The sequence below is a fragment of the Phyllobates terribilis genome, unplaced genomic scaffold, assembly GCF_046119375.1.
Source record: "Phyllobates terribilis strain yellow unplaced genomic scaffold, ASM4611937v1 Scaffold_3__8_contigs__length_932513732, whole genome shotgun sequence".
Classification (NCBI taxonomy): Eukaryota; Metazoa; Chordata; class Amphibia; order Anura; family Dendrobatidae; genus Phyllobates; species Phyllobates terribilis.
The window spans coordinates 807,212,384-807,232,499 of record NW_027362763.1 but is presented as its reverse complement, the minus strand read 5'-3'; the positions used below and the strand labels follow the sequence as shown (position 1 = coordinate 807,232,499).

The window sequence follows — 20,116 nt, the reverse complement described above, 5'->3', positions numbered from 1 at the left end:
TCTGGTGCAGCAGAGCTGACTGTGTGTTGTGTCTGGTGCAGCAGTGCTGACTGTGTGTTGTGTCTGGTGCAGCAGCGCTGACTGTGTGTTGTGTCTGGTGCAGCAGCGCTGACTGTGTGTTGTGTCTAGTGCGGCAGCGCTGACTGTGTGTTGTATGGTGCAGCAGTGCTGACTGTGTGTTGTGTCTGGTGCGGCAGCGCTGACTGTGTTGTCTGGTGCAGCAGAGCTGACTGTGTGTTGTATGGTGCAGCAGTGCTGACTGTGTGTTGTGTCTGGTGCAGCAGAGCTGACTGTGTTTTGTCTGGTGCAGCAGAGCTGACTGTGTGTTGTGTCTGGTGCAGCAGCGCTGACTGTGTGTTGTCTAGTGCAGCAGCGCTGACTGTGTGTTGTATGGTGCAGCAGAGCTGACTGTGTGTTGTGTCTGGTGCAGCAGAGCTGACTGTGTGTTGTGCCTGGTGCAACAGCGCTGATTGTGTTTGTCTAGTGCAGCAGTGCTGCTTGTGTTGTATGGTGCATCAGTGCTGACTGTGTGTTGTGCCTGGTGCAGTAGCGCTGACTGTGTGTTGTGTCTGGTGCAGCAGAGCTGACTGTGTGTTGTGTCTGGTGCAGCAGTGCTGACTGTGTGTTGTGTCTGGTGCAGCAGAGCTGACTGTGTTGTGTATGGTGCAGCAGAGCTGACTGTGTGTTGTGTCTGGTGCAGCAGAGCTGACTGTGTGTTGTGTATGGTGCAGCAGAGCTGACTGTGTGTTGTGTATGGTGCAGCTGAGCTGACTGTGTGTTGTGTCTGGTGCAGCAGAGCTGACTGTGTGTTGTGTCTGGTGCAGCAGAGCTGACTGTGTGTTGTGTCTGGTGCAGCAGCGCTGACTGTGTGTTGTGTCTGGTGCAGCAGCGCTGACTGTGTGTTGTGTCTGGTGCAGCAGAGCTGACTGTGTGTTGTGTCTGGTGCAGCAGTGCTGACTGTGTGTTGTGTCTGGTGCAGCAGCGCTGACTGTGTGTTGTGTCTGGTGCAGCAGCGCTGACTGTGTGTTGTGCCTGGTGCAGCAGAGCTGACTGTGTGTTGTGTCTGGTGCAGCAGAGCTGACTGTGTGTTGTCTGGTGCAGCAGAGCTGACTGTGTGTTGTGTCTGGTGCAGCAGAGCTGACTGTGTGTTGTGTCTGGTGCAGCAGTGCTGACTGTGTGTTGTATCTGGTGCAGCAGTGCTGACTGTGTGTTGTGTCTGGTGCAGCAGAGCTGACTGTGTGTTGTGTCTGGTGCAGCAGCGCTGACTGTGTGTTGTGTCTGGTGCAGCAGCGCTGACTGTGTGTTGTCTGGTGCAGCAGCGCTGACTGTGTTGTGTCTGGTGCAGCAGCGCTGACTGTGTGTTGTGTCTGGTGCAGCAGCGCTGACTGTGTGTTGTGTCTGGTGCAGCAGCGCTGACTGTGTGTTGTGTCTGGTGCAGCAGCGCTGACTGTGTGTTGTGTCTGGTGCAGCAGCGCTGACTGTGTGTTGTGTCTGGTGCAGCAGTGCTGACTGTGTGTTGTGTCTGGTGCAGCAGTGCTGACTGTGTGTTGTGTCTGGTGCAGCAGTGCTGACTGTGTGTTGTGTCTGGTGCAGCAGCGCTGACTGTGTGTTGTGTCTGGTGCAGCAGAGCTGACTGTGTGTTGTGTCTGGTGCAGCAGCGCTGACTGTGTGTTGTCTGGTGCAGCAGAGCTGACTGTGTGTTGTGTCTGGTGCAGCAGCGCTGACTGTGTGTTGTGTCTGGTGCAGCAGCGCTGACTGTGTGTTGTGTCTGGTGCAGCAGCGCTGACTGTGTGTTGTGCCTGGTGCAGCAGCGCTGACTGTGTGTTGTGCCTGGTGCAGCAGCGCTGACTGTGTGTTGTGCCTGGTGCAGCAGCGCTGACTGTGTGTTGTGCCTGGTGCAGCAGCGCTGACTGTGTGTTGTGCCTGGTGCAGCAGCGCTGACTGTGTGTTGTGCCTGGTGCAGCAGAGCTGACTGTGTGTTGTGTCTGGTGCAGCAGAGCTGACTGTGTACTGTGTCTGATGAAGCAGAGCTGACTGTGTACTGTGTCTGATGAAGCAGAGCTGACTGTGTACTGTGTCTGGTGTAGCAGAGATGACTGTGTACTGTGTCTGGTGCACCAGTGCTGTGTCTGGTGCAGCAGTGCTGACTGTGTGTTGTGTCTGGTGCAGCAGTGCTGACTGTGTGTTGTCTGGTGCAGCAGCGCTGTCTGTGTGTTGTGTCTAGTGCTGCAGCGCTGACTGTGTGTTGTGTCTAGTGCTGCAGCGCTGACTGTGTTGTGTCTGGTGCAGCAGAGCTGACTGTGTTGTGTCTGGTGCAGCAGAGCTGACTGTGTTGTGTCTGGTGCAGCAGAGCTGACTGTGTGTTGTGTCTGGTGCAGCAGAGCTGACTGTGTGTTGTGTGTGGTGCAGCAGAGCTGACGGTGTGTTGTGTCTGGTGCAGCAGCGCTGACTGTGTGTTATGTTTGGAGCAGCAGTGCTGACTGTGTTGTGTCTGGTGCAGCAGCGCTGACTGTGTGTTGTGTCTGGTGCAGCAGTGCTGCTTGTGTTGTGTCTGGTGCAGCAGCGCTGACTGTGTGTTGTGTCTGGTGCAGCAGCGCTGACTGTGTGTTGTGTCTGGTGCAGCAGCGCTGACTGTGTGTTGTGTCTGGTGCAGCAGCGCTGACTGTGTGTTGTGTCTGGTGCAGCAGCGCTGACTGTGTGTTGTGTCTGGTGCAGCAGCGCTGACTGTGTGTTGTCTGGTGCAGCAGCGCTGACTGTGTGTTGTGTCTGGTGCAGCAGAGCTGACTGTGTGTTGTGTCTGGTGCAGCAGAGCTGACTGTGTGTTGTGTCTGGTGCAGCAGAGCTGAATGTGTGTTGTGTCTGGTGCAGCAGAGCTGACTGTGTGTTGTGTCTGGTGCAGCAGAGCTGACTGTGTGTTGTGTCTAGTGCGGCAGCGCTGACTGTGTGTTGTATGGTGCAGCAGCGCTGACTGTGTGTTGTGTCTGGTGCAGCAGAGCTGACTGTGTTGTCTGGTGCAGCAGAGCTGACTGTGTTGTCTGGTGCAGCAGAGCTGACTGTGTTGTATGGTGCAGCAGTGCTGACTGTGTGTTGTGTCTGGTGCAGCAGAGCTGACTGTGTTTTGTCTGGTGCAGCAGAGCTGACTGTGTGTTGTGTCTGGTGCAGCAGCGCTGACTGTGTATTGTGCCTGGTGCAGCAGCGCTGACTGTGTGTTGTCTAGTGCGGCAGCGCTGACTGTGTGTTGTATGGTACAGCAGAGCTGACTGTGTGTTGTGCCTGGTGCAGCAGCGCTGATTGTGTGTTGTCTAGTGCAGCAGTGCTGCTTGTGTTGTATGGTGCAGCAGTGCTGACTGTGTGTTGTGCCTGGTGCAGCAGCGCTGACTGTGTGTTGTGTCTGGTGCAGCAGAGCTGACTGTGTGTTGTGTCTGGTGCAGCAGAGCTGACTGTGTGTTGTGTCTGGTGCAGCAGAGCTGACTGTGTGTTGTGTCTGGTGCAGCAGAGCTGACTGTGTGTTGTGTCTGGTGCAGCAGAGCTGACTGTGTGTTGTGTCTGGTGCAGCAGTGCTGACTGTGTGTTGTCTAGTGCAGCAGCGCTGACTGTGTTGTGTCTGGTGCAGCAGTGCTGACTGTGTTGTCTAGTGCAGCAGCGCTGACTGTGTGTTGTATGGTGCAGCAGCGCTGACTGTGTGTTGTGTCTGGTGCAGCAGAGCTGACTGTGTTGTCTGGTGCAGCAGAGCTGACTGTGTTGTCTGGTGCAGCAGAGCTGACTGTGTGTTGTATGGTGCAGCAGTGCTGACTGTGTGTTGTGTCTGGTGCAGCAGAGCTGACTGTGTTTTGTCTGGTGCAGCAGAGCTGACTGTGTGTTGTGTCTGGTGCAGCAGCGCTGACTGTGTGTTGTGCCTGGTGCAGCAGCGCTGACTGTGTGTTGTCTAGTGCGGCAGCGCTGACTGTGTGTTGTATGGTACAGCAGAGCTGACTGTGTGTTGTGCCTGGTGCAGCAGCGCTGATTGTGTGTTGTCTAGTGCAGCAGTGCTGCTTGTGTTGTCTGGTGCAGCAGTGCTGACTGTGTGTTGTGTCTGGTGCAGCAGCGCTGACTGTGTGTTGTGTCTGGTGCAGCAGAGCTGACTGTGTGTTGTGTCTGGTGCAGCAGAGCTGACTGTGTGTTGTGTCTGGTGCAGCAGCGCTGACTGTGTGTTGTGTCTGGTGCAGCAGAGCTGACTGTGTGTTGTGTCTGGTGCAGCAGAGCTGACTGTGTGTTGTGTCTGGTGCAGCAGAGCTGACTGTGTGTTGTGTCTGGTGCAGCAGAGCTGACTGTGTGTTGTGTCTGGTGCAGCAGAGCTGACTGTGTATTGTGTCTGGTGCAGCAGAGCTGACTGTGTGTTGTGTCTGGTGCAGCAGTGCTGACTGTGTGTTGTCTAGTGCAGCAGCGCTGACTGTGTGTTGTGTCTGGTGCAGCAGTGCTGACTGTGTTGTCTAGTGCAGTAGCGCTGACTGTGTGTTGTGTCTGGTGCAGCAGCGCTGACTGTGTGTTGTGTCTGGTGCAGCAGCGCTGACTGTGTGTTGTGTCTGGTGCAGCAGTGCTGACTGTGTGTTGTGTCTGGTGCAGCAGCGCTGACTGTGTTGTCTGGTGCAGCAGTGCTGACTGTGTGTTGTCTGGTGCAGCAGTGCTGACTGTGTGTTGTGTCTGGTGCAGCAGTGCTGACTGTGTGTTGTGTCTGGTGCAGCAGCGCTGACTGTGTTGTCTGGTGCAGCAGAGCTGACTGTGTGTTGTGTCTGGTGCAGCAGAGCTGACTGTGTGTTGTGTCTGGTGCAGCAGAGCTGACTGTGTGTTGTCTGGTGCAGCAGCGCTGACTGTGTGTTGTGTCTGGTGCAGTAGCGCTGACTGTGTGTTGTGTCTAGTGCAGCAGCGCTGACTGTGTGTTGTATGGTGCAGCAGCGCTGACTGTGTGTTGTGTCTGGTGCAGCAGAGCTGACTGTGTTGTCTGGTGCAGCAGTGCTGACTGTGTGTTGTATGGTGCAGCAGTGCTGACTGTGTGTTGTGCCTGGTGCAGCAGCGCTGACTGTGTGTTGTGTCTGGTGCAGCAGCGCTGACTGTGTGTTGTCTGGTGCAGCAGAGCTGACTGTGTGTTGTGTCTGGTACAGCAGCGCTGACTGTGTGTTGTGCCTGGTGCGTCAGAGCTGACTGTGTGTTGTGTCTGGTGCAGCAGAGCTGACTGTGTGTTGTGTCTGGTGCAGCAGAGCTGACTGTGTGTTGTATCTGGTGCAGCAGAGCTGACTGTGTGTTGTGTCTGGTGCAGCAGAGCTGACTGTGTGTTGTATCTGGTGCAGCAGTGCTGACTGTGTGTTGTGTCTAGTGCAGCAGCGCTGACTGTGTGTTGTATGGTGCAGCAGTGCTGACTGTGTGTTGTCTAGTGCAGCAGCGCTGACTGTGTGTTGTGTCTGGTGCAGCAGAGCTGACTGTGTGTTGTGTCTGGTGCAGCAGAGCTGACTGTGTTGTATCTGGTGCAGCAGAGCTGACTGTGTGTTGTGTCTGGTGCAGCAGAGCTGACTGTGTTGTCTGGTGCAGCAGAGCTGACTGTGTTGTATCTGGTGCAGCAGAGCTGACTGTGTGTTGTGTATGGTGCAGCAGTGCTGACTGTGTGTTGTGTCTGGTGCAGCAGTGCTGACTGTGTGTTGTGTCTGGTGCAGCAGAGCTGACTGTGTGTTGTGCTGGTGCAGCAGTGCTGACTGTGTGTTGTGTCTGGTGCAGCAGAGCTGACTGTGTTGTGTCTGGTGCAGCAGAACTGACTGTGTGTTGTGTCTGGTGCAGCAGAGCTGACTGTGTGTTGTGCCTGGTGCAGCAGCGCTGACTGTGTGTTGTGCCTGGTGCAGCAGCGCTGACTGTGTGTTGTGCCTGGTGCAGCAGCGCTGACTGTGTGTTGTGTCTGGTGTAGCAGTGCTGACTGTGTACTGTGTCTGGTGCAGCAGAGCTGACTGTGTACTGTGTCTGGTGTAGCAGTGCTGACTGTGTACTGTCTGGTGCAGCAGAGCTGACTGTGTTGTGTCTGGTGTAGCAGAGCTGACTGTGTGTTGTGTCTGGTGCAGCAGAGCTGACTGTGTGTTGTGTCTGGTGCAGCAGAGCTGACTGTGTGTTGTGTCTGGTGCAGCAGAGCTGACTGTGTGTTGTGTCTGGTGCAGCAGAGCTGACTGTGTGTTGTGTCTGGTGCAGCAGCGCTGACTGTGTGTTGTGTCTGGTGCAGCAGCGCTGACTGTGTGTTGTGTCTGGTGCAGCAGAGCTGACTGTGTGTTGTGTCTGGTGCAGCAGAGCTGACTGTGTGTTGTGCCTGGTGCAGCAGCGCTGACTGTGTGTTGTCTAGTGCAGCAGAGCTGACTGTGTGTTGTGTCTTGTGCAGCAGAGCTGACTGTGTGTTGTGTCTGGTGCAGCAGAGCTGACTGTATGTTGTGTCTGGTGCAGCAGAGCTGACTGTGTGTTGTGTCTGGTGCAGCAGAGCTGACTGTGTGTTGTGTCTGGTGCAGCAGAGCTGACTGTGTGTTGTGTCTGGTGCAGCAGAGCTGACTGTGTGTTGTGTCTGGTGCAGCAGAGCTGACTGTGTGTTGTGTCTGGTGCAGTAGAGCTGACTGTGTTGTGTCTGGTGCAGCAGTGCTGACTGTGTGTTGTGTCTGGTGCAGCAGAGCTGACTGTGTGTTGTGTCTGGTGCAGCAGAGCTGACTGTGTGTTGTGTCTGGTGCAGCAGAGCTGACTGTGTGTTGTGTCTGGTGCAGCAGAGCTGACTGTGTGTTATGTCTGGTGCAGCAGAGCTGACTGTGTGTTGTGTCTGGTGCAGCAGAGCTGACTGTGTGTTGTGTCTGGTGCAGCAGAGCTGACTGTGTGTTGTCTGGTGCAGCAGAGCTGACTGTGTGTTGTGTCTGGTGCAGCAGAGCTGACTGTGTGTTGTGTCTGGTGCAGCAGAGCTGACTGTGTGTTGTGTCTGGTGCAGCAGAGCTGACTGTGTGTTGTGTCTGGTGCAGCAGAGCTGACTGTGTGTTGTGTCTGGTGCAGCAGAGCTGACTGTGTGTTGTGTCTGGTGCAGCAGAGCTGACTGTGTGTTGTGTCTGGTGCAGCAGAGCTGACTGTGTGTTGTGTCTGGTGCAGCAGAGCTGACTGTGTGTTGTGTCTGGTGCAGCAGAGCTGACTGTGTGTTGTGTCTGGTGCAGCAGAGCTGACTGTGTGTTGTGTCTGGTGCAGCAGAGCTGACTGTGTGTTGTGTCTGGTGCAGCAGAGCTGACTGTGTGTTGTGTCTGGTGCAGCAGAGCTGACTGTGTGTTGTGTCTGGTGCAGCAGTGCTGACTGTGTGTTGTGTCTGGTGCGGCAGCGCTGACTGTGTTGTCTGGTGCAGCAGAGCTGACTGTGTGTTGTATGGTGCAGCAGTGCTGACTGTGTGTTGTGTCTGGTGCAGCAGAGCTGACTGTGTTTTGTCTGGTGCAGCAGAGCTGACTGTGTGTTGTGTCTGGTGCAGCAGCGCTGACTGTGTGTTGTCTAGTGCAGCAGCGCTGACTGTGTGTTGTGTCTGGTGCAGCAGCGCTGACTGTGTGTTGTGTCTGGTGCAGCAGAGCTGACTGTGTGTTGTCTAGTGCAGCAGTGCTGCTTGTGTTGTATGGTGCAGCAGTGCTGACTGTGTGTTGTGCCTGGTGCAGTAGCGCTGACTGTGTGTTGTGTCTGGTGCAGCAGAGCTGACTGTGTGTTGTGTCTGGTGCAGCAGAGCTGACTGTGTGTTGTGTGTGGTGCAGCAGAGCTGACTGTGTGTTGTGTCTGGTGCAGCAGAGCTGACTGTGTGTTGTGTCTGGTGCAGCAGTGCTGACTGTGTGTTGTCTAGTGCAGCAGCGCTGACTGTGTGTTGTGTCTGGTGCAGCAGAGCTGACTGTGTGTTGTGTCTGGTGCAGCAGAGCTGACTGTGTGTTGTGTCTGGTGCAGCAGTGCTGACTGTGTGTTGTGTCTGGTGCAGCAGCGCTGACTGTGTGTTGTCTGGTGCAGCAGAGCTGACTGTGTGTTGTGTCTGGTGCAGCAGAGCTGACTGTGTGTTGTGTCTGGTGCAGCAGAGCTGACTGTGTGTTGTCTAGTGCAGCAGCGCTGACTGTGTGTTGTGTCTGGTGCAGCAGAGCTGACTGTGTGTTGTGTCTGGTGCAGCAGAGCTGACTGTGTGTTGTGTCTGGTGCAGCAGTGCTGACTGTGTGTTGTGTCTGGTGCAGCAGCGCTGACTGTGTATTGTGCCTGGTGCAGCAGCGCTGACTGTGTGTTGTCTAGTGCGGCAGCGCTGACTGTGTGTTGTATGGTACAGCAGAGCTGACTGTGTGTTGTGCCTGGTGCAGCAGCGCTGATTGTGTGTTGTCTAGTGCAGCAGTGCTGCTTGTGTTGTATGGTGCAGCAGTGCTGACTGTGTGTTGTGCCTGGTGCAGCAGCGCTGACTGTGTGTTGTGTCTGGTGCAGCAGAGCTGACTGTGTGTTGTGTCTGGTGCAGCAGAGCTGACTGTGTGTTGTGTCTGGTGCAGCAGCGCTGACTGTGTGTTGTGTCTGGTGCAGCAGAGCTGACTGTGTGTTGTGTCTGGTGCAGCAGAGCTGACTGTGTGTTGTGTCTGGTGCAGCAGAGCTGACTGTGTGTTGTGTCTGGTGCAGCAGAGCTGACTGTGTGTTGTGTCTGGTGCAGCAGAGCTGACTGTGTGTTGTGTCTGGTGCAGCAGAGCTGACTGTGTGTTGTGTCTGGTGCAGCAGAGCTGACTGTGTGTTGTGTCTGGTGCTGCAGAGCTGACTGTGTGTTGTGTCTGGTGCAGCAGTGCTGACTGTGTGTTGTCTAGTGCAGCAGCGCTGACTGTGTTGTGTCTGGTGCAGCAGCGCTGACTGTGTTGTCTAGTGCAGCAGCGCTGACTGTGTGTTGTATGGTGCAGCAGCGCTGACTGTGTGTTGTGTCTGGTGCAGCAGAGCTGACTGTGTTGTCTGCAGCAGAGCTGACTGTGTTGTCTGGTGCAGCAGAGCTGACTGTGTGTTGTATGGTGCAGCAGTGCTGACTGTGTGTTGTGTCTGGTGCAGCAGAGCTGACTGTGTTTTGTCTGGTGCAGCAGAGCTGACTGTGTGTTGTGTCTGGTGCAGCAGCGCTGACTGTGTGTTGTGCCTGGTGCAGCAGCGCTGACTGTGTGTTGTCTAGTGCGGCAGCGCTGACTGTGTGTTGTATGGTACAGCAGAGCTGACTGTGTGTTGTGCCTGGTGCAGCAGCGCTGATTGTATGTTGTCTAGTGCAGCAGTGCTGCTTGTGTTGTCTGGTGCAGCAGAGCTGACTGTGTGTTGTGTCTGGTGCAGCAGAGCTGACTGTGTGTTGTGTCTGGTGCAGCAGAGCTGACTGTGTGTTGTGTCTGGTGCAGCAGAGCTGACTGTGTGTTGTCTGGTGCAGCAGCGCTGACTGTGTGTTGTGTCTGGTGCAGCAGAGCTGACTGTGTGTTGTGTCTGGTGCAGCAGAGCTGACTGTGTGTTGTGTCTGGTGCAGCAGCGCTGACTGTGTGTTGTGTCTGGTGCAGCAGAGCTGACTGTGTGTTGTGTCTGGTGCAGCAGAGCTGACTGTGTGTTGTGTCTGGTGCAGCAGAGCTGACTGTGTGTTGTGTCTGGTGCAGCAGAGCTGACTGTGTGTTGTGTCTGGTGCAGCAGTGCTGACTGTGTGTTGTCTAGTGCAGCAGCGCTGACTGTGTGTTGTGTCTGGTGCAGCAGTGCTGACTGTGTTGTCTAGTGCAGTAGCGCTGACTGTGTGTTGTGTCTGGTGCAGCAGTGCTGACTGTGTGTTGTGTCTGGTGCAGCAGCGCTGACTGTGTGTTTGGTGCAGCAGTGCTGACTGTGTGTTGTCTGGTGCAGCAGTGCTGACTGTGTGTTGTGTCTGGTGCAGCAGTGCTGACTGTGTGTTGTGTCTGGTGCAGCAGTGCTGACTGTGTGTTGTGTCTGGTGCAGCAGCGCTGACTGTGTTGTCTGGTGCAGCAGAGCTGACTGTGTGTTGTGTCTGGTGCAGCAGAGCTGACTGTGTGTTGTGTCTGGTGCAGCAGAGCTGACTGTGTGTTGTCTGGTGCAGCAGTGCTGACTGTGTGTTGTCTGGTGCAGTAGCGCTGACTGTGTGTTGTGTCTAGTGCAGCAGAGCTGACTGTGTGTTGTGTCTGGTGCAGCAGAGCTGACTGTGTTGTCTGGTGCAGCAGTGCTGACTGTGTGTTGTATGGTGCAGCAGTGCTGACTGTGTGTTGTGCCTGGTGCAGCAGTGCTGACTGTGTGTTGTGTCTGGTGCAGCAGCGCTGACTGTGTGTTGTCTGGTGCAGCAGAGCTGACTGTGTGTTGTGTCTGGTACAGCAGCGCTGACTGTGTGTTGTGTCTGGTGCAGCAGAGCTGACTGTGTGTTGTGCCTGGTGCAGCAGAGCTGACTGTGTGTTGTGTCTGGTGCAGCAGAGCTGACTGTGTGTTGTGTCTGGTGCAGCAGAGCTGACTGTGTGTTGTGTCTGGTGCAGCAGAGCTGACTGTGTGTTGTGTCTGGTGCAGCAGAGCTGACTGTGTGTTGTATCTGGTGCAGCAGTGCTGACTGTGTGTTGTGTCTAGTGCAGCAGCGCTGACTGTGTGTTGTATGGTGCAGCAGTGCTGACTGTGTGTTGTATCTGGTGCAGCAGTGCTGACTGTGTGTTGTGTCTGGTGCAGCAGAGCTGACTGTGTGTTTTGTCTGGTGCAGCAGAGCTGACTGTGTGTTGTGCCTGGTGCAGCAGCGCTGACTGTGTGTTGTGCCTGGTGCAGCAGCGCTGACTGTGTGTTGTGCCTGGTGCAGCAGCGCTGACTGTGTGTTGTCTAGTGCATCAGCGCTGACTGTGTGTTGTGTCTGGTGCAGCAGAGCTGACTGTGTTGTCTGGTGCAGCAGAGCTGACTGTTGTATCTGGTGCAGCAGAGCTGACTGTGTGTTGTGTATGGTGCAGCAGAGCTGACTGTGTGTTGTGTCTGGTGCAGCAGAGCTGACTGTGTTGTCTGGTGCAGCAGAGCTGACTGTGTTGTATCTGGTGCAGCAGAGCTGACTGTGTGTTGTGTATGGTGCAGCAGTGCTGACTGTGTGTTGTGTCTGGTGCAGCAGTGCTGACTGTGTGTTGTGTCTGGTGCAGCAGAGCTGACTGTGTGTTGTGCTGGTGCAGCAGTGCTGACTGTGTGTTGTGTCTGGTGCAGCAGAGCTGACTGTGTTGTGTCTGGTGCAGCAGAACTGACTGTGTGTTGTGTCTGGTGCAGCAGAGCTGACTGTGTGTTGTGCCTGGTGCAGCAGCGCTGACTGTGTGTTGTGCCTGGTGCAGCAGCGCTGACTGTGTGTTGTGCCTGGTGCAGCAGCGCTGACTGTGTGTTGTGTCTGGTGCAGCAGCGCTGACTGTGTGTTGTGTCTGGTGTAGCAGTGCTGACTGTGTACTGTGTCTGGTGCAGCAGAGCTGACTGTGTACTGTGTCTGGTGTAGCAGTGCTGACTGTGTACTGTGTCTGGTGCAGCAGAGCTGACTGTGTTGTGTCTGGTGTAGCAGAGCTGACTGTGTGTTGTGTCTGGTGCAGCAGAGCTGACTGTGTGTTGTGTCTGGTGCAGCAGAGCTGACTGTGTGTTGTGTCTGGTGCAGCAGAGCTGACTGTGTGTTGTGTCTGGTGCAGCAGCGCTGACTGTGTGTTGTGTCTGGTGCAGCAGCGCTGACTGTGTGTTGTGTCTGGTGCAGCAGAGCTGACTGTGTGTTGTGTCTGGTGCAGCAGAGCTGACTGTGTGTTGTGCCTGGTGCAGCAGCGCTGACTGTGTGTTGTCTAGTGCAGCAGAGCTGACTGTGTGTTGTGTCTGGTGCAGCAGTGCTGACTGTGTGTTGTGCCTGGTGCAGTAGCGCTGACTGTGTGTTGTGTCTGGTGCAGCAGAGCTGACTGTGTGTTGTGTCTGGTGCAGCAGAGCTGACTGTGTGTTGTGTCTGGTGCAGCAGAGCTGACTGTGTGTTGTGTCTGGTGCAGCAGAACTGACTGTGTGTTGTGTCTGGTGCAGCAGTGCTGACTGTGTGTTGTCTAGTGCAGCAGCGCTGACTGTGTGTTGTGTCTGGTGCAGCAGAGCTGACTGTGTGTTGTGTCTGGTGCAGCAGAGCTGACTGTGTGTTGTGTCTGGTGCAGCAGTGCTGACTGTGTGTTGTGTCTGGTGCAGCAGCGCTGACTGTGTGTTGTCTGGTGCAGCAGCGCTGACTGTGTGTTGTCTGGTGCAGGAGTGCTGACTGTGTGTTGTGTCTGGTGCAGCAGCGCTGACTGTGTGTTGTGTCTGGTGCAGCAGAGCTGACTGTGTGTTGTCTGGTGCAGCAGCGCTGACTGTGTGTTGTGTCTGGTGCAGCAGAGCTGACTGTGTGTTGTCTGGTGCAGCAGTGCTGACTGTGTGTTGTGTCTAGTGCATCAGTGCTGACTGTGTGTTGTGTCTGGTGCAGCAGAGCTGACTGTGTTGTCTGGTGCAGCAGAGCTGACTGTGTTGTCTGGTGCAGCAGAGCTGACTGTGTGTTGTATGGTGCAGCAGTGCTGACTGTGTGTTGTGCCTGGTGCAGCAGCGCTGACTGTGTGTTGTGTCTGGTGCAGCAGCGCTGACTGTGTGTTGTCTGGTGCAGCAGAGCTGACTGTGTGTTGTGTCTGGTACAGCAGCGCTGACTGTGTGTTGTGTCTGGTGCAGCAGAGCTGACTGTGTGTTGTATCTGGTGCAGCAGTGCTGACTGTGTGTTGTGTCTGGTGCAGCAGAGCTGACTGTGTTTTGTCTGGTGCAGCAGAGCTGACTGTGTGTTGTGCCTGGTGCAGCAGCGCTGACTGTGTGTTGTGCCTGGTGCAGCAGAGCTGACTGTATGTTGTCTAGTGCAGCAGAGCTGACTGTGTGTTGTATGGTGCAGCAGTGCTGACTGTGTGTTGGGTCTGGTGCAGCAGAGCTGAGTGTGTTGTCTGGTGCAGCAGAGCTGACTGTGTGTTGTATCTGGTGCAGCAGAGCTGACTGTGTGTTGTGTATGGTGCAGCAGAGCTGACTGTGTGTTGTGTCTGGTGCAGCAGAGCTGACTGTGTGTTGTGTCTGGTGCAGCAGTGCTGACTGTGTGTTGTGTCTGGTGCAGCAGAGCTGACTGTGTTGTGTATGGTGCAGCAGAGCTGACTGTGTGTTGTGTCTGGTGCAGCAGAGCTGACTGTGTGTTGTGTATGGTGCAACAGAGCTGACTGTGTGTTGTGTCTGGTGCAGCAGAGCTGACTGTGTGTTGTGTCTGGTGCAGCAGAGCTGACTGTGTGTTGTGTATGGTGCAGCAGAGCTGACTGTGTGTTGTGTCTGGTGCAGCAGAGCTGACTGTGTGTTGTGTCTGGTGCAGCAGAGCTGACTGTGTGTTGTGTATGGTGCAGCAGAGCTGACTGTGTGTTGTGTATGGTGCAGCAGAGCTGACTGTGTGTTGTGCCTGGTGCAGCAGCGCTGACTGTGTGTTGTGCCTGGTGCAGCAGAGCTGACTGTATGTTGTCTAGTGCAGCAGAGCTGACTGTGTGTTGTATGGTGCAGCAGTGCTGACTGTGTGTTGGGTCTGGTGCAGCAGAGCTGACTGTGTTGTCTGGTGCAGCAGAGCTGACTGTGTGTTGTATCTGGTGCAGCAGAGCTGACTGTGTGTTGTGTATGGTGCAGCAGAGCTGACTGTGTGTTGTGTCTGGTGCAGCAGAGCTGACTGTGTGTTGTGTATGGTGCAGCAGAGCTGACTGTGTGTTGTGTCTGGTGCAGCAGAGCTGACTGTGTGTTGTGTCTGGTGCAGCAGAGCTGACTGTGTGTTGTGTCTGGTGCAGCAGAGCTGACTGTGTGTTGTGTCTGGTGCAGCAGCGCTGACTGTGTGTTGTGTCTGGTGCAGCAGCGCTGACTGTGTGTTGTGTCTGGTGCAGCAGCGCTGACTGTGTGTTGTGTCTGGTGCAGCAGAGCTGACTGTGTGTTGTGTCTGGTGCAGCAGAGCTGACTGTGTGTTGTGTCTGGTGCAGCAGAGCTGACTGTGTGTTGTGTCTGGTGCAGCAGAGCTGACTGTGTGTTGTATGTGGATCTGAATCAGCACAGTAATCATTGCCAGAGTCATTTCAGGCTATGAGGAGGAAGAACAAACACCTAAAGAGAAGACTGGAGATTTCTGCTTTAATTGTAAAGGTGGGATGGAATAACACGGCCATTGTTCACACTACTTGGACTATTTTACAGATGAAGCAACACAGGCCAGAGAGATAGTGATGAGAATTCACAAATGAATGAGTGAGAAGGGGGAATAAAGGATACTTGGCGTGATCTACTAAACTAGTGACACCTTGTCCTTACTGCATTAGGATGTAACAAGCAGAGCTGCAGGTTGAAAGCGACAATGATGTATTTTTGTTATTAATGAAAGTGATCATCATAGAAATATAACTTTCCTAACATTGCTACTATTTATTTTCATTTATTAGCTACCTGGATTCTTGGAACTATTGGTAGAGTACTTTCGGAAATGTCTCATTGATATATTTGGGATTTTGAAAGAATATGAAGTTGGTGAAAACGTCAAAAAAGCCCTCGAAAATGGCTTGGAACATATTCCATCTATAGAGGAGGAAGAAGCTGCTATGGATTACAAGGAAAGCTCTGAAGAGGAAGATGATGAGCTTACTGATAGTGATGAACATACTCTGGATGCTGAAAGTGTTGCTGAAAAAGACCCTGTAAAACCTGATGATCTCTCTGTAAAATCAGGAGCATTGAGTGATCCTTCTTCACGGCCAAAACAAGCCAGTAAGTTTGACAAACTACCTACCAAAATTGTGAAGAAGAATGATCTTTTTGTTATTGATCGATCAGACCAACTTGGGAGGGTTCAGGAATTTATTAGTGGACTCCTTCATTGGCAACTTGGTGGAGGTGACACAACTGAACACATTCAGACACACTTTGAAAGCAAAATGGAGGTACCCATACATAAAAGATCACAACCCTCAAACAGTTCACTAAGTAAAATGAAAGATCTTGATATCAAATTGTTAGTTGAGTATGAAGAGGATCAGACCGAAAAGAAGATAACTGCAACCATTGATGATGTGCTGTCTGCAAGGCCAGGTGCTCTGCCTGAAGACTCAACAAGCCCTTGCTTACAAATTAACAGCAACAAACATTCATTAGGAATCAACCAAGCCAAAATTCATAGGAATATTACATTATTGGAGGATGAACCAAGAAACAGAGATGAAACTCCTTTGTGTACAATAGCCCAGTGGCAAGACTCTTTGGCAAAGCGCTGCGTTTGTGTGTCCAGTGTTATCCGTAGTTTGTCCTTTGTTCCTGGGAATGATGCTGAGCTGTCAAAACATCCAGGTTTGGTCTTGATTCTTGGGAAATTAATTCTCCTTCACCATGAGCATCCAGAGAGAAAACGAACACCACAGACTTATGAGAAAGAAGCTGAAGATAAAGGCACCGGCTGTAGCAAAGATGAATGGTGGTGGGATTGCCTCGAAAATCTGAGGGAAAATACTTTGGTGACATTAGCCAATATCTCTGGCCAGCTTGACTTATCTGCTTACACAGAAAGTATCTGTTTGCCAATTTTAGATGGCTTGCTACATTGGATGGTATGCCCATCTGCAGAGGCACAGGATCCCTTCCCAACAGTAGGGCCCAATTCGGTTCTTTCCCCACAGAGACTTGTGCTGGAAACTTTATGTAAACTCAGTATACAGGATCATAATGTGGACCTTATATTGGCCATGCCTCCATTTAGTCGCCAAGAGAAACTCTATGCGACTCTAGTTAGGTTTGTTGGGGATCGCAAAAACCCTGTATGTCGAGAAATGTCTGTGGCACTGCTTTCAAACCTTGCTCAGGGGGATACATTGGTTGCAAGGGCCATAGCTGTGCAGAAGGGAAGCATTGGGAACTTAATAAGCTTCTTGGAAGATGGAGTTTCCATGGCCCAGTATCAACAGAGTCCGCATAACCTCATGCATATGCAGCCCCCAAATTTGGAGCCACCTAGCATAGACATGATGTGCAGGGCAGCTAAGGCTTTATTAGCCATGGCCAAAGTGGAGGAAAACCGATCCGAGTTCCTTTTACACGAAGGTCGTTTGTTGGATATTTCTATTACAGCTGTTCTGAACTCTGCGGTTGCCTCTGTCATCTGTGATGTACTCTTTCAAATAGGACAATTATGACACCAGTGGGATGCCAAGCATGTGTGGAAGGAGACTAGGAAGTCACATATAACTGGCTATTTTTCTGTTCTTTATCAAGATTTGAAAGAAGAAAAATAAAACTGTTAAAAGGAAAAAAACAGATGTTCTCCACATATTAAGTCATTTATTTACCAATTGGAAATTCAAAGAAATAATGAGCTAAAAAATTTAAATTTGCTGTTTATTAATTTTATTTTGTCTTAACCAAAGTTGGTGATTGTTTCATTCAGCGGTCATTTCGTTTTTTTTTTTTTTTTTTTTTCTGTTGGTTATATACTTGGGGAACTGATTTCTAAAGCTGTGCAAGCATTGTAAAATGAAATTGTATCAATTACTTACCCAAAATACGTTTGTTTCTTTTTGTTTTTTTAATATTTGTCTCACTTTGAGTTATATTAAAAAAATGTACCAAACCTGTGTTCAATAGGACGGTTAGAAATAAAATATATGTAGACAAGGAGCCTAAGTTTTGGGAATACTGTTTTTATCCTTTGGATAACAAGAACATTAGTGTAGAAGCAGAATAGACTATTATGGGGTAATTAAATACGAGTAAAATACATTTTCTGAACAGTTATATTGAAATGAGTTGAGTAACACACACACTGTCATAATGAAATCTGTCTTTGTTTTATATTTCACACTATGATGACAGTCTTTAGGTATTTCATTATATATTTTTTTCTATTGTTTTGTTTTTTTTTTTTTACTTCCCAGGGGCTGTAATGTATATAAGAAATGTATAGGCCTTCATGTTTTTCCTTTTTTTCCTGTTCTCTAGAACAGTCATTTTGGTACATGATGATTTGTCTATTTCCCCATGATGTGGTGAAAGTGATAAATTTTTATGGTCATCTTCTCAATTTTTCTTTCTACTCATGGCACTGAAAAATGATTAATTCTCTCATGGCCATATTTCCAACCAAGAGGGTAACGTACAAGTTTTTGTTTAGATGAATTCTCTATTTCAGGTTAGCAGCCAAATACTTTGCTTAATGGTCACTATGTGGAGATAGCTGTCTGCCATCTGAATTAGACTATGGTATTATAATACAGATGGAAGTTATTACACCATAATGGATGAAGCTACAAAACTATTGAGGTTTTTCAGTGATGATACTTAACATATTTGTATTTCAAGAAAATGTAGTTAAAAAAAAAGAAAAATGAAAAAAACTTGTTGTAAATTCCTCCTTTTCCTCTGGCTTAATGAATATCATTTATTCAGTATAAAATCTTTATACTATATGTTCCACATGTTAAGAATAAATGTACATTAAATCTTTGAAGCACTGTGATGTGTTTTTGACTAATCCATGTTTTATAATGTGTACTTTGCTCCAAATTTGGAAAAAGATAATTGGTCTCAATCTTCAGCATTCATGATGCGCACTAAACCTATGGTTTTCACGTGTCGTACTTATGTACTTTCCGCTGCTGGCACTGGTGTATCGCTATCGCTAAAAGCCGCAGACCACTTGGCCATTAAGGGGCTCGTGACTTTGAATTTATTGGCGGAATGTCAGTTTCTTGTTCCACCATTTAGTATCTGCATCGGAGTATCAGCGCAACGGGTGCAATGAGGTCTCTAGATTTTGCCTGCGGCACAGAGCCTCGGTCAGCACTTTGCACAGAGTAGAGCAGTGTATCGGGGGGATGGGGCTAGGTTGGTTTTCTTTGTATTATTATTTTGTCAATCAGTAATTGTGTGGGGGAGTTGTGGAGGCATCATACTGGGTCAGAGGCTGTAGGGTCAATCACACTGTGTGGGAAGATCATACTTGTTGTAACATACCTGGCGGCGTCCTTGCATGGTGGTCCATCTCCCACTGTGCAAGAGCGCGCACTTGATCTCCAGTCCAGAATGTCTCTCTGGCTTCCCTCCATGCTGTCTGTTTGTGTCTGTTTCTGCTGCTTAAGGGCGGCGCCCGATCACTTCCTGCTTTTTGTACCTGCTGTGGGTCACACCCCTTGTGCGTCCTCAGCCTATTGCTGTCTGTCACCTGGTATATAGCTCTGCTGCTCCCATCTATCCCTGCCTGAGCATAGTGTTTCATTCAGTGTGTGCTTGCACTCTGAAGGTGCCAGGTCCCGTTCTTTGTCTCCTGCTTTGCGGTATCAGTTCCCGTGTCTGAACTGAGTCCTGTCTATGTCTCCTGCCTTGCGGTATCAGTTCCCGTGTCTGAACGGAGTCCTGTCTATGTCTCCTGCCTTGCGGTATCAGTTCCCGTGTCTGAACTGAGTCCTGTCTATGTCTCCTGCCTTGCGGTATCCGTTCCCGTGTCTGAGCTGAGTCCTGTCTATGTCTCCTGCCTTGCGGTATCAGTTCCCGTGTCTGAACTGAGTCCTGTCTATGTCTCCTGCCTTGCGGTATCAGTTCCCATGTCTGAGCTGAGTCCTGTCTATATCTCCTGCCTTGCGGTATCAGTTCCCGTGTCTGAACTGAGTCCTGTCTGTGTTCTCTTGTCTGCCTATCCTGGAGGCTGTATTTCCAGGCCTGTCTGAACACGCTCCTAGCCTGTTCCTCCCGCCTTCTAGGGGCCGATTACCTAGACCTGTTCCTGTATCTTGTCTGTCCTGTCTGAACACGCTCCTAGCCTGTTCCTCCCGCCTTCTAGGGGCCGATTACCTAGACCTGTTCCTGTATCTTGTCTGTCCTGTCTGAACACGCTCCTTGCCTGTTTGTCCCGCCTCTCTGGGGGCCGTATTCCCAGACCCGCTCCTGTATCCCGCTGCAGTGTCGGTCTCCTCCGTACACTCAGTTCCAGTCTGAACTCTCTCCTATCCTTTACCTGTTTTGCCTCTATGTCCGTTCCCTTCCTTTTTCTGCAGAGTCTGAACTCGTACCTAACTCCTGCTTGTTGTCTCTGTACTCCCGTTTGTGAGTTTGTGGTCCACTCGCTACTTCACTGCAAGTACCCTGTGGGTATCTGGCTCTGCCTTTCCCTTCCTGTCTGTTCAGTGTGAACAGAGCCCTGTCCCCCCTGCTCAGCCTTGCCTGCTCTGACCCTTTTGCTCACCGCTCCGGCGGTTCTAGCCTGCTCTGACTCCTTTGCTCACCGCTCTGGCGGTTCTAGCCTGCTCTGACTCCTTTGCTCACCGCTCCGGCGGTTCTAGCCTGCTCTGACTCCTTTGCTCACCGCTCCGGCGGTTCTAGCCTGCTCTGACTCCTTTGCTTACCGCTCCGGCGGTTCTAGCCTGCTCTGACTCCTTTGCTCGCTGCTCTGGCAGCCTTGCTCCGCTCTGACCCTTTTGCTCACTGCTCCGGCAGTCTCGCTCCGCTCTTATCCTTTTGCTCACTGCTCCGGCAGTCTTGCTCCACTCTTGCTCACCGCTCCAGGTGGTCTCGTCCTGCTTTACTCTTGCTCACTGCTCCGGCAGTCTCGCTCAGCTCTGACCCTTTGCTCACCGCTCCTGGCGGCCTTGTCCTGCTCTACTCTTGCTCACCGCTCCAGGCGGCTTTGTCCTGCCCTGTTCTCGCTCACCTCTCTGGGCGGCCTCACTCTGCTGTGTTTGTCCGCCACATCTGTGGTTCTGTTCCTGAGTCCCAGTGTGTACTGGGTCCTATCCCGCCTGTGTTCCTACCTGCTAGTGCCTCGCTGTCTGCACTCTAGCTGTGCTTGCCTGTACCCCCCTGCCTGCATACCCGCCTGCCTGCATACCAGTCGTGCCTGCCTATACCCACCAGTCTGTGTGCCAGCCTACCAGTCTGTTCCTGTATTCCCCTGTGTGGGTCAACAGCCGTGTCCGGGGTCTGTCCTGGAGTAGCACCTGGTCCCTCTGCTCGGTTCCTCCTTGGAGCACTGGCGTCGTATGCCGTCGTGCGACCCTGGTCGGATCGGGTGAATACCTAGTTACGCCCCTCCAGGCATTCACTCTCCGGCACGGTCCAGTGGAATCACTAC

The 20,116-nt window shown here is 52.0% G+C and overlaps 1 protein-coding gene across 11 annotated transcripts in view; it reads left to right on the top strand.

The window, feature by feature from the left end:
• The window catches only part of ARID1B (AT-rich interaction domain 1B), a 712,135-nt gene extending 694,631 nt beyond the window's left edge, over nt 1-17,504 (top strand). For all 11 annotated transcript variants that reach the window (XM_073672421.1, XM_073672423.1, XM_073672420.1 and 8 more), the window contains one exon: nt 14,454-17,504. In XM_073672421.1, the coding sequence (XP_073528522.1) occupies nt 14,454-16,190 (1,737 nt within the window). In that variant the 3' untranslated portion in view covers nt 16,191-17,504. The remainder of the gene's footprint in view (nt 1-14,453) is intronic.
• The last annotated feature ends 2,612 nt before the right edge of the window (nt 17,505-20,116 follow it).